At 44.8% G+C, this 23,696-nt stretch overlaps 1 protein-coding gene across 2 annotated transcripts; it reads left to right on the forward strand.

The window, feature by feature from the left end:
• Nucleotides 1-1,639: 1,639 nt before the first annotated feature.
• Nucleotides 1,640-16,689, forward strand: LOC103363043 (uncharacterized). Of its 2 annotated transcripts, none has more exons than XM_008289634.1 (11): nt 1,640-2,111; nt 6,095-6,215; nt 7,585-7,689; nt 7,791-7,827; nt 7,984-9,782; nt 9,880-9,910; nt 10,195-11,963; nt 12,085-12,133; nt 12,233-14,031; nt 14,360-14,396; nt 14,483-16,689. In XM_008289634.1, exons 1-11 carry the CDS (start codon nt 2,017-2,019, stop codon nt 16,015-16,017), a joined length of 7,377 nt encoding a protein of 2,458 aa, XP_008287856.1. In that variant the 5' UTR covers nt 1,640-2,016; the 3' UTR covers nt 16,018-16,689. The 2 variants fall into 2 exon arrangements, with proteins under 2 accessions (XP_008287856.1, XP_008287857.1); XM_008289635.1 differs by having other exon boundaries at nt 14,501-16,689.
• Nucleotides 16,690-23,696: the final 7,007 nt, after the last annotated feature.

The following is a 23,696-nucleotide window of genomic DNA, read 5'->3' on the forward strand; positions in this document are numbered from 1 at the left end:
GCTGTGTTGTGTTTTCTGCTCCTCATTCTACAGTTTATTGAATATTGTTAAGCTTTTCTCAACAGAACTCCACATGGTGGTCCAGAAGTGGGGGTATTCTCAGGACACATTGAAATAAATAGTAATAAATTTGTAGTTTGAGGCTCATGAACAATAGCTCCCCCCCGGCCAGCATCCACCACTATCCATCCTTCACTCCAGGTATTATGTCTATGAATAGAGTGTGTATTTGTGAACAAAGAGCTGAGTCACTGTCTGCCCTGAGACTCACATTTCCACTATAGTGTTTGGTGTTAATGGAATCTGATATGATTGAGGACCAACTGGCCTACCGACAGCATTTGATGCAGTTGGCATGTCTCCTTCTCCGCCACATACATCACATTCACAGCCAAATCTTTGAGTTGTTTCTTTTTTGCAGTCTCCTGGCTTTGGGAGGTGGGTCTCCAGCGGAAAACCGAGTGAAAAGCTCTGAACCTTCTAGTTCTTGTGTATCAGGGATCTGCTGCTATCTGCTGTTATGCCTCCAGAGCGACACAGTAGCTGCTCACTTCTGAGGTTTTTATAATGAGTGTTCATGATTTTGATTCATTAACTTCCTTTAGGACAATAAATGTGGTCCAGCTGCTTGAATTAAAGCCTCCCAGTGTAATAGTTTAAATCACCACAGCAGACAAAGCGCCACCGTGATTAACAACAACCCTGAGAAATGACTACTGTAGACTTTGTTCTGCATGTTTTTCAATAGTCAGACTGATTTATAGGAGTCTCCATGTTCTCCCCGTGCAGCGTGGGTTCTCTCCGGGTTCTCCAGCTTCCTCCCACAGTCCAGAAACATGCTGAGGTTAATTGGTGATTGTAAATTGTCCATAGGTGTGAATGTGAGTGTGCTTGGTAGTGAGGATTAAGAGGTGTATAGATAATGGATGGATGGAAACTTATTCATACAGCACATAAATATAAAAGACATTCCATCAAAGAACACAAATAAATCAGTAAATGTGTTTCAATGTAATTTAAAAGATCAGTCATATTTAATGACACTTATTAAGTTTTAAGTATGTGCTGGCTCTGTTCTACCTGTTCTATGGTAGCATTTATAATTTAATAAATGACACAGGATGTACACGGACAAACTAATTAGACGTTACTTAAGACAAAAACACACACACATAGGATCAGAGAGCTATAAATGGTGCGTCCTGGATGTGTGGCAGTGAAACACTTGATGAACTAAATCTGCTTTAACAACGTGTGGAGAGGGAAGCTGCAAGTCCCCATCAGAGAGTATGTAGTCACAGCAAGAGCAGAGCTGCGCCTCCGTACGATCCATCTGCTGTACTGGACATGATTGTGTAATGCACAGCTTGTTTAATAGTGTCAGGTGTGATGTTAGTGAATTAAAATAGTTAACTGAACCACAGTTTCCATGCACAAAAACACTTGTGTGGAAATAAAAGTCACGGTGTTTCTACAGCAGCTACCACACATCAGCCCGTTGTTACATTGCCTCAGTTCTAAAAATGACTTTTATTTAACTAATACAGATTTGCCATAACGTAGCGTAAAAAGAACAATAGCGAGGATTTCCTTTCCGGCTTTTCAAACCCAAACAGCGTATTGTTCATTAGCCAGAGCTGTGCCGGTGACCCACAGTGGGGGTTTACTATCTTGACACTGAGGCTCTTTGTCCGGGCCCGATGGTGCCGCTGCGCCCTCTGCTGGTCAACACCGCGAGCTGCACCGACTAGTTCCTGGTTGATGGGATAACACGCTTTCGGCGACTCTTAGCTCAGCACGGCACATCAACTTTTGAAAGCATGGAATTAGTGGGTTCTTAGTTTGCCAAAGAGTCATTAAGCGAAAGTACCGTTGAAAGTCGACTGTGTCGGTTGCAGGTTTGGTCCCAGGCATGACTCTGTAGACTCTCCTGCAGGTTTGCTCACAGTAGCCTTGCCAGCTTGCAACCGCCAGCTAAGCTAGCTAACTTGCTTGCTAGCTACATTGCAGTCCAAAATGACTGACTGCTGCGCCGCAGCGAACTGTGATTACCAGCAGCGGGAATCCGAAAGCATCACTCCACTTTTCAACTTTCCTTTGGATCCGGAGCGGTAAGACTTGTGCTTATTTCATTGAGACGCGGCTCAGAAACGAGCCTCGGAGCATGCAAAATGAATGTGTTAGCTGTTAGCAATGGCGTTAGCTTAACATCATGTTGGCTAATAGTGACACAACTCTGTGGAAAATGGCGCAGACTTACGTTACTCTTGAAAGAAAAGTCGGTGTGAAATTCACTCCGTTTGCTCATTCAGCCTCGGAAACCGACACCGACGTGTGTGATCGGCTCCGCCACTTTAGCTTTGTGTTCGGCCATTTCGCACACGGAGGGAAACAATAGTTAGAAACTTTTTTTGTGCTGTAATAAAAATCGCCATCGGTACACGACACCTACCGTCCCAGTAGTGCGGTAACGCTGGACGGACTGACGTTAGCTTAGCACACTGAACCAGCCCTCTGTGCCGGAGCTGTGTGCTGTTGTTGTGGCTGTTGTTTGTTAAACTTCCAGTGAAATCCGGCACCGCGGCTCATTGTGTGTTGTATGAACTTTATTCTAATGTCGGAGCGTCTGAACAGGTGATGAATAAAAGCGGCTCCTTTTGTCCTGCTGTGGCCACAACGAGCTCTGAGTGTGTGTTCACGTTGACATCTCGCTGTTGTGCCACAAAGTGTTTGTCTGCCAAAAACCTGATCATTCAACTTGCTCTTAGAACCCATCCAGCTGTTTTTACTGATAGAAACAGCTTTAAAGGACCAATTCAAGTCACATTATGCAGCTTTCCACTTGTCAGAAAAGTGCTTCTAACCCCTACATTATGACTAAAATGATAAATAATACGTGGAAATGATTACTCATGAGGGTAAAGTCTAAAGATTACAGGATAATTAGGGGGAAAGAAATCTTTATTTTATATCTATAATAAAACCCAATCCTGTTAATTCTGTCTAAACATGGGTTTCACAGACATACTGAACACATTGGAAGAATCCTGATCATCATCTTCTGATTACACACAAATGTAAACTGGGTTTTATGGCTTGAACAAGAAGTGCGCCATCAGTTTTTGGCAGCCTGCTACTTTTTGGCACCACACCGGCACCACTGTGAATGTCGTCTTACTTGAAAACGCATTCAGCAGAATTAATCTCAGTTCAGCGGTTGAATGACAGACGCAGTTCATCTGGCCGAATCTGAGAAATCAGTACAGGAAATCCTCCACGCCAGAGGAAAGAGCGCCTACGAACACATCTATGTAGAAGCTGAACACTCCACTCCCTGTGCTAAGGTTGCCCCCAACCCTGTTCTCCTGCTGTAAACCGTCCAGCGTGGTGGTAAATTTAGGAAACGTGGTTTATTTGTGGGCAAATCTGTTCTGTGCCTGCAGCAGGAAAATCAAGACAGAGAGAGAAAAAAAAGAGGAAGTGTGAGGGAAGATGGGCTGAAAGCAGAGAGTAAAGTGACATGTGCTTCAGTCAGCAATCAGCTGCAGCTCAGTTCATTCTGGTTTGTTTTTACCACGGCTGTGTGGCCGCGGTCACGGCTCCACTGATCGGACAGATAAGGACTATTAGTCATCAAACAGACTGACATTTGCAGTAAAAATGAAAATCTTGGTATCACAAACTCCAGACTTAGTTGAGGAGTCTTGGTTTATTAATGTTTAACGTACGTGTGAGTAAAACAGAGCATTTGAACTTTTATTGTCGAGAGGCGGTTCCCTCTGATGTGTAACCGGTCATACAGAGCCACAGTAGCACAGTATGAATGAACCTTTTAGATGATGATACCAGTAATCAGAAAAATGCTGAATATCGGGTTCAATAATTGGCCAAACCAATTACTGGCAAATGATATCATTGGCCGTGTCAAATTGATGTAATTGCTGCAGATGAGGCCTCCTTCAGCGTCACAGCCGTGAATCTGCAATAAGCAGAGGAAGTGTCTAAAACGCATGATCTGGCATTCGTCTTTTGGTGTTTCAGTTTCCAACCACTAGTCGGTGGTTTGGATGAGTGTAACTGTGGGGTTTCTGCAGGTATTAGAAAGTCATAAAAAACCTTAAAAGTTATCTAGTCTTAACCAGCAGCTGAAGTGTTTCTGTTGCTAGCAAAAGCTAAAATAACTCGATCATTTGTGATGCCTTCATCCATCCATTCATCCATCCATCCATCCATCCATCCATCCATCCGTCCATCCATCCATCCGTCCACTGCAGCTGCTCACCGACGCTCATGACAAACAGCTGATATGATCTTATTTGCTTATCCGTCATACCTTTATACTTTGCCCAGTAGGACGGTGACAGAGTTATTAAATAACATCGTGCTTAACTTGGTTAATCTGCGCAAACCCTGAATTTATAACAGTGCAGTGTTGGGCCGCCGCTGTAGCTGGTTGAGCTGGTGACCCATGTACAGGGGCTGTAGTCTCCGATGCAGCGGTCATGGGTTCGAATCCCGCTCATGGCGCTTTTCTGCAACCCTTCCCCCACTTTCCTGTCTCTCCTTCGACTATCCTATCCAATAAAAAAAAATAACTTAAAAAACAAAACAGTGCAGTGTTTGTCTGTATGCATTCACTTGTAATAGCTGCATTTATTTGCATTTGATTTAAAAAAAGGTGAAGCTGTGTGCGAAGAGAAAAGAATTTAGAATAAGTAAAAAAAATCTGGTGTTTATGGGCAATGTGTCAGAAACAGGTGCTGCCATCTTGCATGAGTCTGTGTGCCATCTCTTAACCAGTTTCACTTAAAATGAATAAATAGATTTCTAAATGTGTTCTCTGTAGTCGCCCCTCTGTGTGCACTGAAATCCAGATGAATGTTGGAATTTGTGTAACTCTACATTTTACATGTGTAGCTCTTCCAGGGATCGGTACCGAGCCCTGGTATCAAACCCAATCCGGGGGCAACATGTTTAAATGCTGGATAATCGATAAAGCTCCGGTAGATCATTGTGTTGCTGTCTCATCATGATCCAAACCCAAAGCGGTGTTCTGTCTGTCAGAGCTACAGACTGTGACGGACAGAACACCTGGTTCAGACGGAGAGCTGTTAGCTGGTAGCTCACTAACCAGGTACATTATGTTCACTAGCAGCCAAAACACAGATTTAAACTGTAATAAGTACGCAGCTGTTGGTTGAACTGGAGCTGCTGAGCATCATCTGGACCGAACTGTCGTTTCCCTTTCAGAGCACAGAGCAGCAGGATTTAGTGATTAAGAAGCTGCAGACAAACTCTGTCTGACTCTATATTCACTGTTTCTCTGACTGAATGTTGGTGTTGGTGATAGAAGAAGTGCTTCAGCTGTTTTCTGCACTTAAACCTTTAAAATCACCAGAAAAATAGTGTCAGAGTCCTGCATTCATTTTATACTCAAAAGTGAAAGAGGCTTTATCAGCACAATGGACTATAATTTAATTTATATGTGTATAAGGTGGAGCTTTTTATTCTGATATAATGTTGGACAGTTGAAGGAGAACCTCTGATCAACACAACATTAGTGTCTATATATGTCTTAATTGGATGTATGTATGAGACAATAAAGCAATCATTATTTTGTTTTTTATTTGTTTCCGTTTTTTTTCTCTTTACAAACCAAACAAGCAAACAAAAACAAGCTAAAAGTACTGATAAGAACACTGTTAAAGCACTGCACTGATGAGCAGTACCGGTAGAAGTATTAGCACCTTTAAAATCTTAACGATGCTCATCCCTGATCTCTTCCACATGCAGTTTATTGGTCTCCTTGATTACTCAGAACCTATACCAACCTGATAAAGGCGTGTCGGTGAACCTCTACTGTCCAGCAGTAGTTGGAGATCTCACCTCCTGTCCAGATGTGAGCACACAAAACACCAACTACTTGAATTTCATGTAGCTCCGCCGGCTCAATCTGTCCTCAGGTGTCTACGGGCGGCACCGGTGTTGAACTGGTCCGTCACAGTGAGCGGTGGTCATCATGGAGGGTTGTTGCTGTGGTCTATATTGGGTTGCGACCCCACTAACTGATGTCTTGTCTTTCTGTACTTTCCAGCTGCAAACAATGGTTGAACAACTGTCATCGTCAAGACTTGGCGTCAGAACCTCCTGAGCAGTTGCATAAGCTGTACCGACTTTGTGCAAAGCACTTTGAGCCGTCGATGATCTCTCACCAGGTAAGAGGCAGAGCTGCTTTCTGTCTGTGAACATAATATTAGGAGTTGCTTTACTTCATAGCAGCACTGTGCAAACACCACACACTATTCCTTCTGCTATTGTCACATCTGCAGATTGTGTTAAATGACCAGTTTATTAGGGACACCTGAGCTGACGGACGTGCACATGTTCAGTCAAATAAAACCACAGAAACACCCCACAGAGCTGCATCAGCACCATCCTCACACAGTGTCAACACAAACTGAACATCTCTAAGCTGGAGGTAAACAAAAAAATTGGTGTGAGGAAAAGTGAATCAATCACATGAGGCGGCTTCCTACCGCAGAAACTTCAAAGTGATTCTAATGTTGACGGGGATGGCAGCCTTCCTGTTGCCGTCCCATCAGTCGGACCCAACGGTTCTGACCGGGACTCCAGTTACGAAATAGAACAACAGATGGGAGGGAGTATTTGCAAAGAAGTATTTGGTAGAAATATTAGAAAGCAGTGGTTTTGTTGGGTCTGTTACCAAAAGGCATCGAAGGAAGAGTCAGAAAATATCTCCTACAAATGTTAACTAACAACAGCAATTAAAGGCAGAGAATAAAGGAAATATATCTGATGGAAAAAAGAACGTACTCGCTTCAAAAAGACTGATTCATTAAAAGCTGGAGCGATGCCATGACCATAATATAACATGGAGGAAGGCCTCTAAATGTATTTATTTATTATTTTCCTTTTTTTATTTGTGTATTTTTGTTTATTATTATCATTATTTTTAAATCCTCCTGTCTATTGTTTTCTCTATGTCTCCTTTACTGTTTTTGATATTATAATCGTTGGTGCTTTCGTTGAGTTTGTGACAAATATGACCCTGTATTGGAAATGTGAAAATGGTAGATATGATCCTGTATCTGTGATTCTTTGTGCAATTGAAATAAAAATTTGAGTTAAAAAAAATAAAAATAAAACAATGGAGGGTTGGTCATGGTCGTCCATGTGGCAGATTTTGTGGTTCTTGACGGGGCAAACAAAGTGTTGTACCTCTGAGTTTAACCAGCTATTGCCCAGTCCCACCCTGCAGTTTATTCAGATGACCTGCCCTAGAGAACTTTATTTGTACCCCGACAACGGCCCTGAAAGATGGTCTGAGGGGGAAGTTTAAACAAAAGATTCAGGCTGCAAGTTCCAGCAGTGACAAACCTGCCTATTGATTAGACTTTGTGTTGGTGTACGATTCATTAAAGAGAAAAAAATTATAATCAAGTATCACTGTGTTTATATTGGTTTTGTATTGCATCAGTTTAAATCTATTTTTAAATCCCTGTATCATGTCTATACACACACACACATATATATAATATAATGTAATCTGCTTTTAATTTCCAGAGCGCCTCCGGTTGTGTCTTAAAGGACGATGCTGTTCCAACAATATTTGACTTTACGTCTGTGAATAATCAGTCGAGCTGCAACAGGAAACGAGCTCGAGACCCAGTAAGTGTTTATTCGGTGCTTAACACTTGTTGTTATTTTTTTAATCAAACTCTTTGAACTCCAGAAATGCAAACCTGTAATTATGCTTTCACTCTACCTAGTCAGAAGAGGAAGCCACTGCTGTGAAGAAAACTAAAGGTACCGTAAATGGTTTAATTTATTCTTTTAAAAATCTTTCTTTTTCCCCCCCTGTTCGGTTTAGGGTATGTTAAAAAGTGTTGTAAATGTTGATTAGTGGAATGAGTATTTAAAATCCTCTCAACCTTTCAATCAGTATATATTCTTTCACCTCAGAAAATGCAGCAGCTGAAGTGCCAGAAGAGACAAAAGAAGCATCTGGAGAGAACAGTGCAACAACTGAACTGCAGAAAGCCCCCCAAACCCAAGAGGATGTGGCCAGCTCCAGAGCTAAAGAGACTCTAAAAGTCTATTTTAAGGAGATTCTGGCACTGACTGGATTCAGCATCAATGGCGCAAACATCAACGCCGACGAGCCGATCGGCGGCGCGAGGGGTCAGCAGGCTCTCAATCGCATCTGTGTGGAGAAGATCGACAAGAAGGAGATCATGCAGTTTAGCGAAGACCTGATGCGGGAGGAGATCCAGAACAGCCTCAGACAAGCTCGATTCTTTTCCATTTTGCTTCAGGATGTGACCAACATAGAGGGAAAGGAGCAGATCCCAGTGTTCATCAGGTCCGTCACAGTGGCTGGGTTTCCACAGAAGCACCTGGTCGGGTTCCTACCGTGCGACATGGATGCAGAGAATCTGTTTTACATGCTTCTCTCCGAGCTGCGAAATAAGTGGGGGCTGAGGATGGAGCACTGCAGAGGACTCACTTATCTGGTGACGGGGAGTATGTGTCAGAAAATGCGAGATCTTACCTGCAGGATTCTGCAAGAGTTTCCACAAGTGGTTCTGTCACCAAGTGACCCATATGCCTTCAACATATGGATCATTCGCTGCATGCCCGTGCCCTCCATCCAGAAGGTTGCAGACACCGTGGAGGAGGTGGCCTCGTTACTCAGGGGAACACCAGAGCTGTGCAAACGATTGGAGGGAAAGATTCAGATGGCATACGGACATATAAAAGGGGAAGTGGACAGGATCAAGGCAGCTATCAGTGGGAATTGGGAGTATGGCACTGACGCCTTTCAGACCATGCTCGATATTCTGGAGCCTTTCCTGAACTGCATCAATGAGACCATTTCAAAGGTAGATGAAGACACTGCTGAACAGATGGCCAAGCTCAAGCCAGTTTTGAAGAATTTCAATTTTATCATCACACTTGTTGTTCTGAAGAACACCCTGTGTTGTGTGAGCATACTTAACTCAAGTCTCAGGGGAATCATTAGCATCAGCAGTACCTTGCAGTACACAATTTCCAATGCCTTAAAGCTGGTAAGCAAATACCAACAGGAGCTCGCAATATTCCACAGGAAATGGTTTTCAGATGCAGTTGGTCGAGCGAAGAAGCTTGGAGTGGAGGTCACTAAACCGGAGACGGATCCAGGAAACACAGCCGAGACGCCGCTGGAGGACTTTTACAGAGAAACTCTGAGTCGGCCTATTTTGCAGTATCTGGTTGCAGAGGTGAAGAGAGTGTTCAGCACGGAGATGGTGAGGATCCTTCGATGGCTCTCGTTAGTGCCATCTTACATGGCTGACCACAACTTCAGCATCCGCAGGGATAAAGTAGCAGACGCCAACCTAAACAACCTTGCGCGGCCCGACACGTTCTACGAAGAGCTCGGTTGTTGGGAAGTGAAGTGGAGGCACGCAAGCAAGCGCCGAATCCTACCGACCACGGTGTTTGCTACACTCAAGATTCCAGATATAGGGTTTTACCCGAATGTGCAGAGCTTGCTGAGGGTGCTGGGAACTGTTCCGTGTGTGAATGCAGAGGCAGATGTGTACGGCCAGTACCACATGGTGCTGGAGCGGTGCCACTCCTACCTGAGGGCCACAGCAGAGGACCAAAGACAGTGCAGCATGGCATATGTCTACGTGAACCAGGATGTGCACTTCAGTGTTGAACAAATGGTGGAGTCGTATGTCCAGAAGCATCCAGACATCCTGCAGCTGCTGCAAACGGTGAGTAGACTTTGATGAGCTAAATACCACAGGAATGTCATGTCAGTGTCTGTCCTGAAATGACACGGGATTGTGTTGTTGTTTGTGTGTGTTACAGGATGTGGACACCAAGGAGAAGCCCGCACAAGGTAAGAGGATTTCCAGGTTATGTATTTTCCATTTTAATGTGCTGCACTTGTGGTCAATCACACCGTTATTGTAACATAAAAAAAATAGTTTAAATAAATGCAATATGAAAGGAAATGCAGCTCTATGCACAAAGATACGCATCATACTAAACGATGACTACATTAAACATAAGTTTTGTAACTGATTGACCCTTGAATGTCAGTGGAAATAACTTTTAGTGGTATTTTTGTTAGACTGCGTGTGCATTCTTGGTTATTTATCACAGTGTTTAAATGTCTTTCAGTGGCCGCCCATGGAAACCATGCTGAAAAGGACACTGAAGAAGAATTACAGCTCATAAACTTAGAGATGGATGCCGAGAGGCTTGTGGAGATGAAGTGTGCAGAGACAGATAGAGAAGCTCTTAAATCGGCTTTGCAGGCTGCAGTAACGGCCGCATACAGCAGTCATAGCCGGCTACGCAGTGACGGTTGTCCTGCTCAAGACGGAGAGGTCGAGTATGTGACCAAGTCTGAGATGAAAGAAGTTCTCACTGTGTGCGAGAACGCTGTCAGAGAGGGAATCCTCATGGAAGTGGGAAGTTCATTCTTCTCCTTGTTTATCGACCGTGTTGTGAAATTCGGGGAGAAGGACTATCTTCCACTGTTTCTTAGGTTTGTGGACAGTTTTGACGTCATGCGGCTGGAGTTGATGGGCTTTCTAGAGGCAGATCTTGATTGTGATGACATGGTGCAGCGTCTCATGGAAATAGTAACAGTGGAGTGGCATCTTGATTTGAATAACTGCAGAGGTCAAGCATACCTGGGCTCTGGTGATGTGTCCTACAAGCTGAAAGCCTTTGCCTGCAAAGTCCAGGAGAAGCATCCTCTTGCCATAAGCACACACTGTTCTTCCTACTCTTTCAACACATGGTGGTCAAAATCCATCCCAGTGCCTGCTGTTAAAAGAGCCCTGGACACATTTGAAGAGGTGTTGATGTTTTTTGGCAGCAGCGCTGCTCTAGAAAAGCAGCTCGACCATGTGATAGCGTTTGGTCTGAGAGAGAGCTATGAGAAGGTCCAGGAGTTACAGGGGAAGTTCTGTACACTTTGGCAAGAGAAGCATGATTCTTATGAGGTGTTTGTGCAGATGTTGGAGCCTCTGGTCGAATGTCTGGAGAAAGTCAAAAACAACCCGCAAAGATGGAAAGCCTTTGTGTCTGACCAGGCGGGAGCACTTCTCCGCAAGGTAATGGAATTTGATTTCATCATTGCCATGGTGGTCTTGAAGAACGCATCTTCCTTCACCAGAGAGCTGAGTGCTGGTATTCAGAAGGACCAGTTCAGTGCTGCATCTCAGCTTTGCCAAATCAGTGGTATTGTGGCCACCCTGAACAGAGTAAAAACAAACATGAAGGTGTTTCACCAGAACTGGTTTGATGAGGCCTGTGCGATGGCGCAGAGTCTACGAGTGCAGATTGAAGTGCCTGAAAACTCTTTGCCAAGGGACGGCATGATAAAGCCCGTCGGTTTTTACAAAGATGGCTTGAGTGTACCCCTAGTTGACAACCTTATAAATGCTGTGAAGGATCATTTTTCAGAAGACCACAAAGAAGCTCTGAATTTCCTCTCCCTGGTCCCTTGCTCAGTCACAGTCAGTTACATGTTTGAGAGCTTGAAGTCAAAGCCTCCGCTCTACAGCAGTGACCTCCCTGATGCGGACAACTTCTTCACAGAGCTGTGCTGCTGGAGAGTAACGTGGAAGACCAAAGTGGCATCCGTTACAATCCCCAGCTCCATTTTTCACACATTGCGTCTGCCGCTCATGCAGTACTTTGGGAACATCAACGCGCTGCTGAGGATCATGTCCGTGCTGCCCAGCACGGCGTTGGAGGACTGCGGCGTTGTGATGCGCCACAACAAGTTCCAAGACTACCTGAGAAGCACAAATCCCAAAGACAGGTCGCCGTGCTTGGCTATGCTGCAGGTGGGCACAGACTTCAGCAGAGACCTGGACCGCATGGTGACCCAGTGTTTGAAGGTCACGCCACAAGCTTTGGAGGGTATCTGTCTGGTATGTGCCTGTATTTTCTAAACAGAAATAACCAAGTGTTGCGTTTCTGCTGTCTCTATTATTTCACTCTATTAATCAAAGGAACATCAGAATAATTTTATATACCTGGGTGTTCTTGCAGGACAAGGAATCCAAGAGTTTCAACAAGAACTCTGAAAATAATATGGAAGGTATGGCCATGGAGATTCTTACCATGCTCTGTTTTTCCATGGTTTTGTTGTTTGTCATAACCACTTGTGTGTTTTGTTTTTCTTCCTTTGCGTATTCAGTTGATTGTATTAAGGAGGAAGCCGAGGAACCCAAAGTACAGCAGTCTCCTGACAAGATGGAGGACCAAGAGATGAAACCAGCAGATGAGAATGGTCACACAGGGGATAACCGTCAGAGTCTGGCCACAGTCTTCAGACTGGCTGCAGTGCTGGGGAAGAAGAACAGCAGTCTCTGTGAGCTCTCAGAGGAAGAGAGGGAGCTTTTCGTTCAGGAACTCAGGATGTGCCACTGGTTTGGAAGCGTGAGCAAAAGCACGCCTTCTATAGGCGATGAGGAAATGGTGAACCTCCTCATCAACGGAATCCGAGATGTCATCCTCAAAGAAATACAGGAATCTCCGTTCTTCTCGCTTATCACAGACAAACCTGTTAAAATTGCCGACAAAACCCATCTGCCGGTTTTTGTCAGGTATGTCGGAGAATCCGCTCCAAAAGTAGAGCTCATGGGTTTCTTACCGTTCGATGAAAACTGTCACGTCGACAGACAAGCGAATAACCTCGCAAAGATTCTCACCGAGGACTGGGGCTTACCGATGTCGCAGTGCCGAGGTCAGGCGTTCATGCACTTGGGCTCAGGTTATCAAAGCCTGAAGAAAATGTCTGTGGACTTCCTCAAGAGTTATCCGCTCTGTATCGTAACACCCAGTGAGTCTTGCGGCCTTGCCCATTGGCTGGCGGGAAGCGTGCCTTGCCCCTCGGTAGCAAAAATGCTGGATATCACAGAAGACCTGCTGCTGTTCTTTGATGAGTCTCCTTGTCTGGAGGGACAGTTGGCACAGGCTGTTGATGGGCTTTTGAATATGCCAAGAGAGGCCCTGGAGGAAATTCCAGAAACATGTTGCTCGAGGTGGAAAAAGAGAGAGGACTTCTTCGACATACTCGCTGACACGCTAGAGGGCATTCTCAGCTGCCTCGATGCTGTGAGCTCGAGTGCCACAGGTGCCAAGTCGATGCACGCTCAAGTTCTCTCCACAGCTCTGCGAAATATGGATTTCATCGTCACCCTTGTGATTCTGAAGAATGCCTGTGCTCCTCTCCGTAACTGTAGCACTGTCTTCCGCTGTGGAAACCCTGCTGATATTCTCTGTGAGGTGGAAAAAATCCCCTCCATCATAGAGACGCTGAACAAAATGTTAGAAAATGTGAGCACTGTGCACTCCACTTGGTTTGAGCAGGCATTCCAGCTAGCAACTAAGGTCGCTCCTGAACAAGTGTGCTTCTCAGAGGAAGCCAGCAACTATGAATCTCCTGAGATATATTACAGAGAGAATCTCAGCGTTCCTCTCCTCCAGAGTCTTGTCGATGAAATGAAGTACAGCTTCTCAGACAGCCACCTAAAGGCGCTGTCGGTCCTGTCGCTGCTGCCTTCATGCAATCCACAGCCCATCCTGTCCGAGTGCACAGACAAGCCTTTCAGTCTCTACCTGACGGATCTTCCTGAGCCCGAGGCAGCCGAGCAGGAAATCAACACCTGGGCCGCTGTCTGGACAGATAAATACCAGGATGCCGCTCCTCCAACATCTATCGCTGAAACACTAGTCCATCCCGAGTCCAAGAGCCACCCAACTGTTACGCTGCTACTTAGGCTAGTGGCCGTCCTGCCCAGTGTCAGCATGGAGTGGGACCTGATGAAGACCACTCTGAACTCGATGAGGGATCTGTTCAAGAACACTGTGTGCAAAGGCAGCCGAATAGATCACGTGATGCTCCTCTCTCACTGCACAACACTACAGAGGCTGCCAGAGGCCATCGAGAAGTGTATGGAGGTCGACCCGGAGAGCAGCCCGTGTCTGTCCCAGGTACGTTCAGTACAGCTTCTTTTGGATCATGCAAGAGCTGCAACTTTTAGTCATCTTCATTTAATTTTCCAAGTGAAATTTGTGTGGTTCCAGCTTCCGAGTAGTTTGTGTTTCATACCATTGATCAGCCAAAAGACTTCATCTTGCACTGTGGGAATTTCTATTCAGAATTTTTTACACTTTGCTGACATTGACTGACACTCCAAATGGAAAGTGATAAATAGTTGCAGCCCAAGTTCATACCTTCTTATCCATGATGCTGTATTAGAGACTAAAACGATCTTCTTTTTACATTGGAATCACTGAAGTTGTTGTGCATGTGTTTCAGGTGATGGGAACTCTACAAAGACTAAAGTTGGACAGAGGTAAGTACATTCACTTGATGATGAAAACATCAGCTCTGGTTACGAGAAGACAACAACAAAGTAATCATAAAAGGTAATATATTTAGCTCTGTTTCTGTCATCAGGAGGCATTGATGTAAAACCAGCAGCGCCGACAGAATCGCACGGCCCCAGCGATGGAGAGGTGAAATCAGCCGACACTGAAGTGACATTGGACGTCGTTCCAGGACCAAGAACGGCGGCGTCTTTCTATGAGCCACAACTGCGCGAACAAATCCTCAAGGAACTCTGGGACTCTCAGTTCTTCACGGTTATAACTGAGCAAACAATTGTAATTGACGGTGAGCTCTATGTCCCACTGTGCATCAGGTACTTGAACAAAGAGGACATCCAGTGTGAGGAGACGCTGGCTTTCATCCCTCTCGTTGAAGACCCGGCTGTCCTTGCAGATGCTATTGAAACTGCCCTGTCTGAGAAGTGGGGACTCAACATGGAGTATTGTAGAGGACAGGCCTTGCTGAGTGTTGGGGAAGTAGGAGCTCAGATGAGGGCTGTAAGTTTAGCTATAGCTAAGAAATACCCGCAGGCTGTTAGAACTGTCAGCTCCGCTTTGTCTCTTAACGTTTGGCTGGCTAAATCTTCTCGCGCCGAAGAAGCAGCTGATGGAGCGGTCCTTATCGGCAAACTGCTGCACTGGCTCACAGAGGACGCAGAACGTCAGAACAAACTCGAAGACTTGATCATTCACGTGTTCCAGCATGACGAAGGAAAGGGCAACGAGTTGAGGGACAGACTGATCAAGAACTGGGAGAAGAGTCACGACATGCACGAGGTGATGGTAGAGATCTTAGAGGCGGTCATGCTCTGCTTGAACGAGCTGAAAGGGGAGGGAAGCGCTTCACACCAGCAGCAAGCATCGCAGTTCTTTGATGCGATCAGAAACTTTGAGTTCATCCTATCGACGGTGGTGCAGAAGAACGTCCTGAGTGTCACTAAAAAGCTAAGTCAGTCTCTCCAGGGCAAACCCTTAGATATGTTGCTTGCTGTGAACAGTTTGCCCGACCTGAAGGCGTCCCTCGGTAAACTGACGAGCGACATCGACACCCATCACAAGGCCTGGTTTGAGGAAGCCGTCTCCCTGGCTTCTAAACTCCATGTCACCATGTTGCATCCGGTGCTTCTAGAGCCGCTGAGTGAGTTTTACAAAGAATCAGTTAGCATGAAGGTAGTGGAGCACTCAACAGCCGAAATTGAGGATCTCTTCACAGAGAAGGTGTTGGATACCTTGAGGTGTCTGGAGATTGTGCCTTACGCAATGTCCAAAGTAGAAACCAGCATTCTTAGTGGTCTTGTGTTCCGCCTGTACAAGGAGGACTTGCCAGATCAGGGCTCCCTTCACTCTGAGATGAAGTCGTGGAAGGAGAAATGGTTGGATCCTCTGGCAGGCTACCTCCCAACCACTGTGCTCGATACGCTCAAGACGTCACAGATCAGAAGCTTCAGTAACATTGAGACTCTTCTCAGACTTCAGGTCATCTTGCCATTTTCAAGAAGGGAGAGCAACTTCAGGCAGGGAAAAAGAAGCTTGCAGGAGTTTGTACAGCAGGAGAAGAGGTCCCTCACTGAGCTCCATCCTCTGTAAGAGTTGCAGGTCTTCCGTCACTACTAGCAGATCTGAGCAGTGCGTTTTGCGAGTCAGTGCGATGTCACCACCACTATACTGAGCAACTAATGTGTTCAACCCTTACTGAGGTCCCGAGTTCTGAACTCACAATTTCTCTGTACATTATTGATCTAAATTCTTTGAGATTTTCCTTTGGTTGTTATCCTGCGAAGCCCTATCTTATGCTTTGTTTTTGTTTTGTTTTTTTATCCTGTAGTTTGTACAGTTGTACTGCCCAATGGGACCAATATTTTGGCAAAAAAACATGGCAATGCTCCACTGACGGTTATCAATGCTTGTGTGCCTTGATGCAAAACTAATAATTCACCCCCATGTATCATGATAATACAGATGTTTGAAAATGTCCCATTGGCGTTTGAAACAACTCTATTTTTGTCATTACCAGAAATGACCAGACTGACTTCTGTATCACTGTCATCAGTTGATTCTAATTATTATTAAACTGCACCCTTACCTTTCCTGGGCACAAATAGAAATGGTTAGTTCCACCATGTCTTCTGATGATTTCCCATGTTTCCTGTCTCTTTGCAGGAATGAATTTGCTGTAAACGTATCTTTGAAAGAATGTTTCCTTAATAGGAAAACCTTCATATATATTTGTCAAAAAAGTAATAAAATGCTCCAAAAAGATGTTTTGGCTTTCGGGCTTTTGAGTTTCTCTGTAGGGCTTGCAAGGTGGTGAGGTGGTTAGCATCGTTGCCTCGGTTCGCGTCCCGGTGAGGACACCCGGGATCTCTCTCCATGCAGCGTGGGTTCTCTCCGGGTTCTCCGGCTTCCTCCAGAAACATGTTGAGGTTAATTGGTGATTCTAAATTGTCCGTAGGTGTGAATGTGCTTGGTTGTCTGTCTCTAAGCGTAGCCCTGTGATAGACTGGTAGATTGATGATGATAGACTCCAGCCCCCCGTGACCCGAGTGAGGATGAAGCGGTGTATAGATGATGGATGGATGGAATTTATTTTGAGTGTGTCATGTCTGTAAGTTAACACAAGATGGCGCAGTGAGGCTGTATTTCTCTTCGGATTAAATAATTGAATCTGGGAAGAAGTGGCTCTCCAAATAGGTGAACATACTTGAAGGCTATAGGAATAAAAATACATGTCTTTCGGCTCCACAGCAGCTATTAAGTAGGAGAACTATTCTCCAAAATGTCTACATTCCTGCTGGTAACATGTTGGTAAATGGATCCACAGACGGCATACATATGGCATCGGGTATTTTGTCATACACGGTAGCTGTGATGTGGTTGTGCCTCATTTCCAGCATGTTCTCTCCCCAGAGTGTGAAAAGTCACAATCCGAGTGTTAATGATTACAGCTGATGGCGCATTGAATGAAACATCCTGCATAATTCTCTTACTGATCTACAAGGATGTGGGGTTTGGAGGAAGGGTTATTAAGGTCATATAACCACTAAATAATCTCTGGATCTCAGGTAAATGTTTGTTTTAAAAATCGCTGTTTGTTCTGTAGTAGCGTAATGCCGCTGCTATGCCGGTATGTGAGGCAGACAGGTCGGACTGGTATTCACCGGTGATGCAAGTCATCGCTTTTGGGCTCCATTGTTGCCATTGTGCTTTGGTTAATATGTAATTTGTAAGAAAAAGTGCATTCTGTGGGCTTTGCTTGTCAATTATTTGCTATGAATCCCCATCTGGTGTAGAAGAACCTAGAAGAGGAATTTGTCACTCAGAGAGGTAACGTGCTGTAGATGTTGTCATTCATGGCTGTTGAACAATGAGAGGATTATTCCAAACATTATACAAAATTTAAAGTTGCTTTGCACAGTATTTTCCTCTCTTCTGGTTTTCCTTAAGACCAGACAAAACATTTTTCGTGCACTGGTTTGTGATGCTTTGCTTCTCTTCTTCTTTCAGACGAGTGGAGAGAAAACTACATGTAAGTGTTTATTTTACTACACTTTGAGGTGTCGATCATAATACACGTCTTTAAAGGCTGTTTTCTCTAAATTAATTCTGTTTTCACCAACTCGGACCTGGACACGGTGTTTTCTGATAAACAGAGATGTTCAAAATCCTTTTTGACTCCCAACGTATGTCAAATAACTCAAACTAAAATGTAGAATCTATCCAGTTTTCAGATTTCTCTCTTTTGCAAAATGAATTATTCTTGGATGTATAATGCCTCATTTGTTTATTTAAACATTTCAGAAAATGTCACACACACACAAAAACGTATAATTGTGATTTGATCCTGCTCACCTGTAGCGTCTCCTCTTGAGAACAGACGATAACAACTGACACTCCAGGCTTATTTAAGTCACTTTAACCTGATCCCAGTTCAAACAAAGACCAAGTTTATTCAGACCTATCTGCCTCTGACATGTCCAGCCTGCAGTTATAGTTAAAACCGGCTATTTGCATAAGTTTTGTTTGTCGACTTGAAGGCGCGCTATCTTTTAACACTGATAACCCCACCGAGGGCACTTTTTAAATTGACATGTATTCTTCCTGTGAGCTGTAACAACAGATGCCTCGGTAACAAAGCCCCGATTGTCGGTGCTCAGCTCAGTGTGAAAGGAGCATCTCCGTGTCCTCTCTCAGCTGCTGAGCAAACGGATCTGCCTCCGCTGTGGGCCGCCGGCCTCACAGCAGCAGCAGCAGCAGCAGCGCCGCGGCACACCGGCAACGCTATCTCTGCTCATTCTGCCGGGAGCAACACGCCTCCCCGCAAGCTGGCTCTTATTTATTTGCACTTTGAATGTACGAGTGGACGTTAAGGTGCAGCCACAGTGTTTGAGCATGAAGAACACATCCTCCGTCTCTAAGCAAAACAAGGTATTGCCATAATTGACCCGTGCACCAGGTTTCCTGCTGGAAGTCAAGGTTCTGGACTGATGTAAGACCCGTGGCACTCTGTAATCATGTCCATACACAGCCAGGGTTTAACTACACTCTGGAGGGGAAGACAGAGGGCTTAAGTGGATTTTATTTCAAGGTTCCCTTTCAGGGAAAATTGGCAGCACAGGCCACAACTCAGATCCTCCTAGCACTACTAGTCGAGTAGAACTTTTGGTTTGAATTATTCAGATGTCAGCTTGTTGACTGCACCCTTGAAGAGCACTTCATTTTTATTGTAAACCTATAGGATTTTAAGCAGTAAGTTTTACGTGAAGGATCGTTCTTGCGTACGTCTCGGCACAGTGAGAGATTATCCGATCACGGGGTGGTGAAGAACATTTATTTTATGATCGCTCACGCGCTTTTCAAGATTCCCTGTAACGACTCCCGACTCCACGACGTTTTCACAGAGCGACAGACGCGCAGTTTGGAATTTCAAATGCTTTTTTAATCCTTACAGAAGTGAGCTTTAATCATTTATCAGGAGGCTTTGGTGCTCTCACGCCTCCACCAACCACAATCTTAAGGGCGATAGTCATAAGAACCAGATGTATCTGCACAATTTATCTATTGTGCTGTTTGGAGGCCTGCTGCCGGCCTGGTGCCTGTCCTTGGGATTCCTCTGTCGCCGTTCGACTTGTGTTTACCAGGAGGAGACGTTTGTGAATGAACGGAGCATCCCAGACTGTTGAAGTCATCACCCCACCCACATGGTTCACCTCAAAGCCCTGCGCCCTCAACACCTTCTACTCCCCTTCAGCAACACCTCTTCAGATGCACTGACATGGCGTCATACGCTGTGATAAAGGGCCTGTGTGAGACAGCGCTGCTGCCCTTGACACTGGAAGTAATGTCTCTTTTTAAAGGGAAAATCTACCTAAAAATAGAATCGCCATATGTTAATTTCTCGGTGATATATAGCTGGGCTTTTAATTTATCACTTGGCCCGGCTGAGCAGCGAAGAGTCGGACTGCAGTGGTGACATATCCTGCAGCTGCTCCACAGACAGTAAATAATGGAACAAATCCCAAGACATTTTGATGGATTATAGACACATCTTCTAATTCACAGCTGTATGTGTACATTCAAATATAACTCACTTGGACGACAGGAAGTGGGCAAGAAGTTTCTCTTTTCTGATGACATCATCAACGATCTTTTGTGTCCGTTTCAGTCGTCGATGGTAAAGCGACTTTTTCCAACGTTCGTGCGCTAAAAATCGATTCTAGAGTGAATGTTCCCTTTAAAGTGAGCACATTTGCATGCCACGAATGGACTCATTTAACTCTGATTTATGATTCTCTGGTGATATGACAGCACTGCTATGCACTTAATTAGTCGTATTGCTGGAATTCATTCCTCTTCTGGCTGGTTAACTCCTAATACACGCCTCGCGCTCACAGGAGAGGAGAGCGGCCTCGGTGGGTTTGTTGTTCGGGCAGCACCGGTGGACTCCCGGTCAGTGCGTTCACCACAGACTCCAGGCTCGTCGTGGTGAAACGCAGTCCCGAGGACCACATGACGTGTTCAAAAGTGCCACCCATCTGTCACTTGAAAGGGCTCCGTCCTCAAAGCACAATAGAGACGGAGGCTGTAAACAAATGGTATTCAAAAGACGTGGGTCCAATCTCGTCCTGCGGGGCGCAGATTGGACGAAAGGTTGTTGTTTCTGTGGCCATCCCCGCTGTGAGCCGTGGCGGCTTTCACAGGAGGGACCCCGGAGGGTGATGGGATTTTCACCTGGCTGATGTTAAGCTGTCACCGTCCCTCCTCAGGTCCAATCTGACCCTCTTCACCTCCTAGACGATGGTACACACTGTTCTGGTTATTTATTCATATTCAGCAGAGCTCTGCTGAAGTTACAAGGCAAAATGAAAACTAACCGTTACATTTGTTAATAGTTTCCACTTGAAAATTCCCTTTTAACTTCTTGGTTTTATTGCATTTGCGATGGCTGTTAATTAAACTCCTGGATTTAATTCTGATTTGAAAATTATCTCTGGTCAGAGGAGTTAGGCTGATAATAGAGAACAGGCAGAGATGAGCGTACCTCATCAGAGAGTTAAACCTCTATTAGTTTATCGTTGCGGCTTTGCGTGCCGCTGTCATTTTATCAAACGCTGACGAAATGAAAGGGGCCACATGTAAGAAATAAAAGCAAAGCAGTGAGGTTACATTGTTTTTATTTATCTTAGTTTTTTCCCCCCAAGTAATAAGACATCAAAACACAACTACCAACTGTCCTTTATTGTCTTTTTTGTAAAACCTGCCTTTTAAATCATCTTGAAATATTTATAACAGTGCAGGGATTATTTTGGTAATTATCATGAAGCCTTTTCTTTTTATATTTCCACTGCGCTGTTTGTCGGTTTAGTTTTGCAGCCCTGCAGGAGCATGGGAGTATTTTCCAAGGGCATAATAGTAACTCTGCACCCATTCAGGCGCTGATCCTCCTGGGTGAAAGTTGAGTGTCCTTATTCCCCTCCCCCAGTGAGCCTCCTGATTCGTGATATTGGCTTGATCCCCTCGAGAGCAGGACAATGGCCCGGCGCTGTGAGACTTCCCCATACATTAACACTGTATTCAACAGAGCGAACTCCGTCCTCTATTCATCACGTTCACAAAGTTATTCCTAAAACATTTCCACTGTGGTGTTATATACAACTTTCACATGCCGTGTTTCAACCAAAGACTAATTACAGTGTCTATTTATACGCATTTATAGTTTGAGTTTTTGGAAATATTACGCTGGGTTTTTATTAAAAACGCCCTCATCTAAATGGATTTATCTCATTTGCCGGTCGACTCCTTTGAATATAAATTTCAAGCTGACAGCCACATCTGGGTTCAGCAGCAGCAGCAGCACCGTGTTATAAATGCCCGTTTTGGAAACTTGGACCCGTAATTATTTTAGGTATTTTCATGGACACACTGCTGCTTGTTCAGAAGTAATCCGCATGTCTAAAGCTGATTATGGTGACAGTTAAAAAGTACAGTGTAAGTGTAACATTATCTCCGTAAAGCTGGTTCTCATCCCAGATGTGGATTATCTATCATAAGTCAGCTCTGATTCTGCCGTTATACGACATGAGTTATTTCATTATCACAAACTCCAGTGGCTCTCTGATCCCCCCCCACCTCCTCTCGTCAGAAGGCGTCCTCCCCCCTCTGTGCAGCTTGGAAGGCGAGATGTGAAGATCAAGGGGCTGTGTGTTGATCCTAGCTCAGGAATGGAGAGCCTGTGTGCAAAAAAGCCTGTCTGAAGACGGGCCCGGTCCTGCTGGAAGCTCCGCGACTCCCACACATGCTCCGACCCGGTGCCCGTTCACAGTTGACTGCCATGCAAAACGCATCGAGTCTCTCTGGAAGCGGCGTCGCAGCCCCACGCACTGTAAACACGATGCGTGCATGTGCGGCCGTTCTATAGTGAGCCCTGCTTGGCAGACAGATTTGGACACAGGATCAGGGTGTTCCCGGCGGACCGAGGGCTTGTTGCGGTCTGCGTCTGCTCCAGAGACGGCATGACAACACCTGGCCTGCTGGTCCCGCCGGAGCAGCCAGCAGAGCTCCGGTCCAGCCCTGTTAGCTATACCAGTCGCAAGGTCAAGGTCTGGACAACAGCTCAGTGCAGCCTTTTGTCTGAGCGCTGGAGGTGCAGCGCATTCTGAGGGAAACTATACATTACTTTCCCACAGCTGGCTCGGCAACATATCACTTACAGTGTAGGTAATATTTAAGGAAATCAGCCAGTACAGGAAAACTCTGTGTAACTTTAGGATCCTTTTATTTGACTTTAAGAACACATGTTGGATAGCATTGTGTGTGTATCTGGGATATCGTGTCACACTGTATTATGGGATATATATCACAGCTATTATACGGATTCCACATTAATAAATAAAAGGTGTTTTTAGTGTCACGTTGAATTCAGAGCAGCATTTACCTTTTTCATTTCAGTGAGAAGCTATGTTTCATTTCAGGGCGTGTCTGTTTTATCACGACTAAATAAGAACAGTTTCGGTGAGGGCAATTTTCTCACAAACCAAAGAATAATCAGACATAAATTCACCACAGCTGCCTCCTCGTTGTGTTTCGTTTCGCGCACGAGAAAATAGCATGCGCCTGAAGTAAAACACAGTTTCTGAATAGATTTTGATGAAAAGCATGAGACACGGACACGTCCAGCAATTATAGTTTAACGATTCCGTCGGTCCACGTGTTTCTGCAGGGCACGGACTTGTGAAATCAGCAAAAACAGAACATCTCTTGTTTGATTTTTGGTGTTTAGAATAATAACGCCTCTTTTATACGGTTGATCCCTTTATATCTTATGGGCGTAAATCAGTCATAAAACATGAATGTCTCACTGAAAGGACAGCAGTTATTGATGTGCTTCATCTAATTTAGAACTTCATTCATCATTTTGTAAAATAAAAATATTACTTTTAGCAGATCTGCCCGTAAAAAATTGAGGGAATGTTGTTTTCAGTCTAATCCAAAAACATCATTTAGTCTAATTTGATACTGCACAGCTTGATGTTACCTTCACAGAATCACTGGTGACAGAAAAGTCCTGATGAGGAAGCACAAAGTTTTGAACTTTCAGGAATCTATGATGGAACTTTATGGGAGAATGTCAATGATAGCAGAGAAACTATATAAAAAATGCCTTTAAAATAAGGTCAGAGTGAGGACCATTCATCATCACAGACACACTGTAAGTCACTGCAGCTCCCTGTGGGAATATTACGGAACTATTTGGGAGTATTTCAATATCA

This window comes from Stegastes partitus, unplaced genomic scaffold, assembly GCF_000690725.1.
Source record: "Stegastes partitus isolate 25-593 unplaced genomic scaffold, Stegastes_partitus-1.0.2 Scaffold626, whole genome shotgun sequence".
NCBI lineage: Eukaryota > Metazoa > Chordata > Actinopteri > Pomacentridae > Stegastes > Stegastes partitus.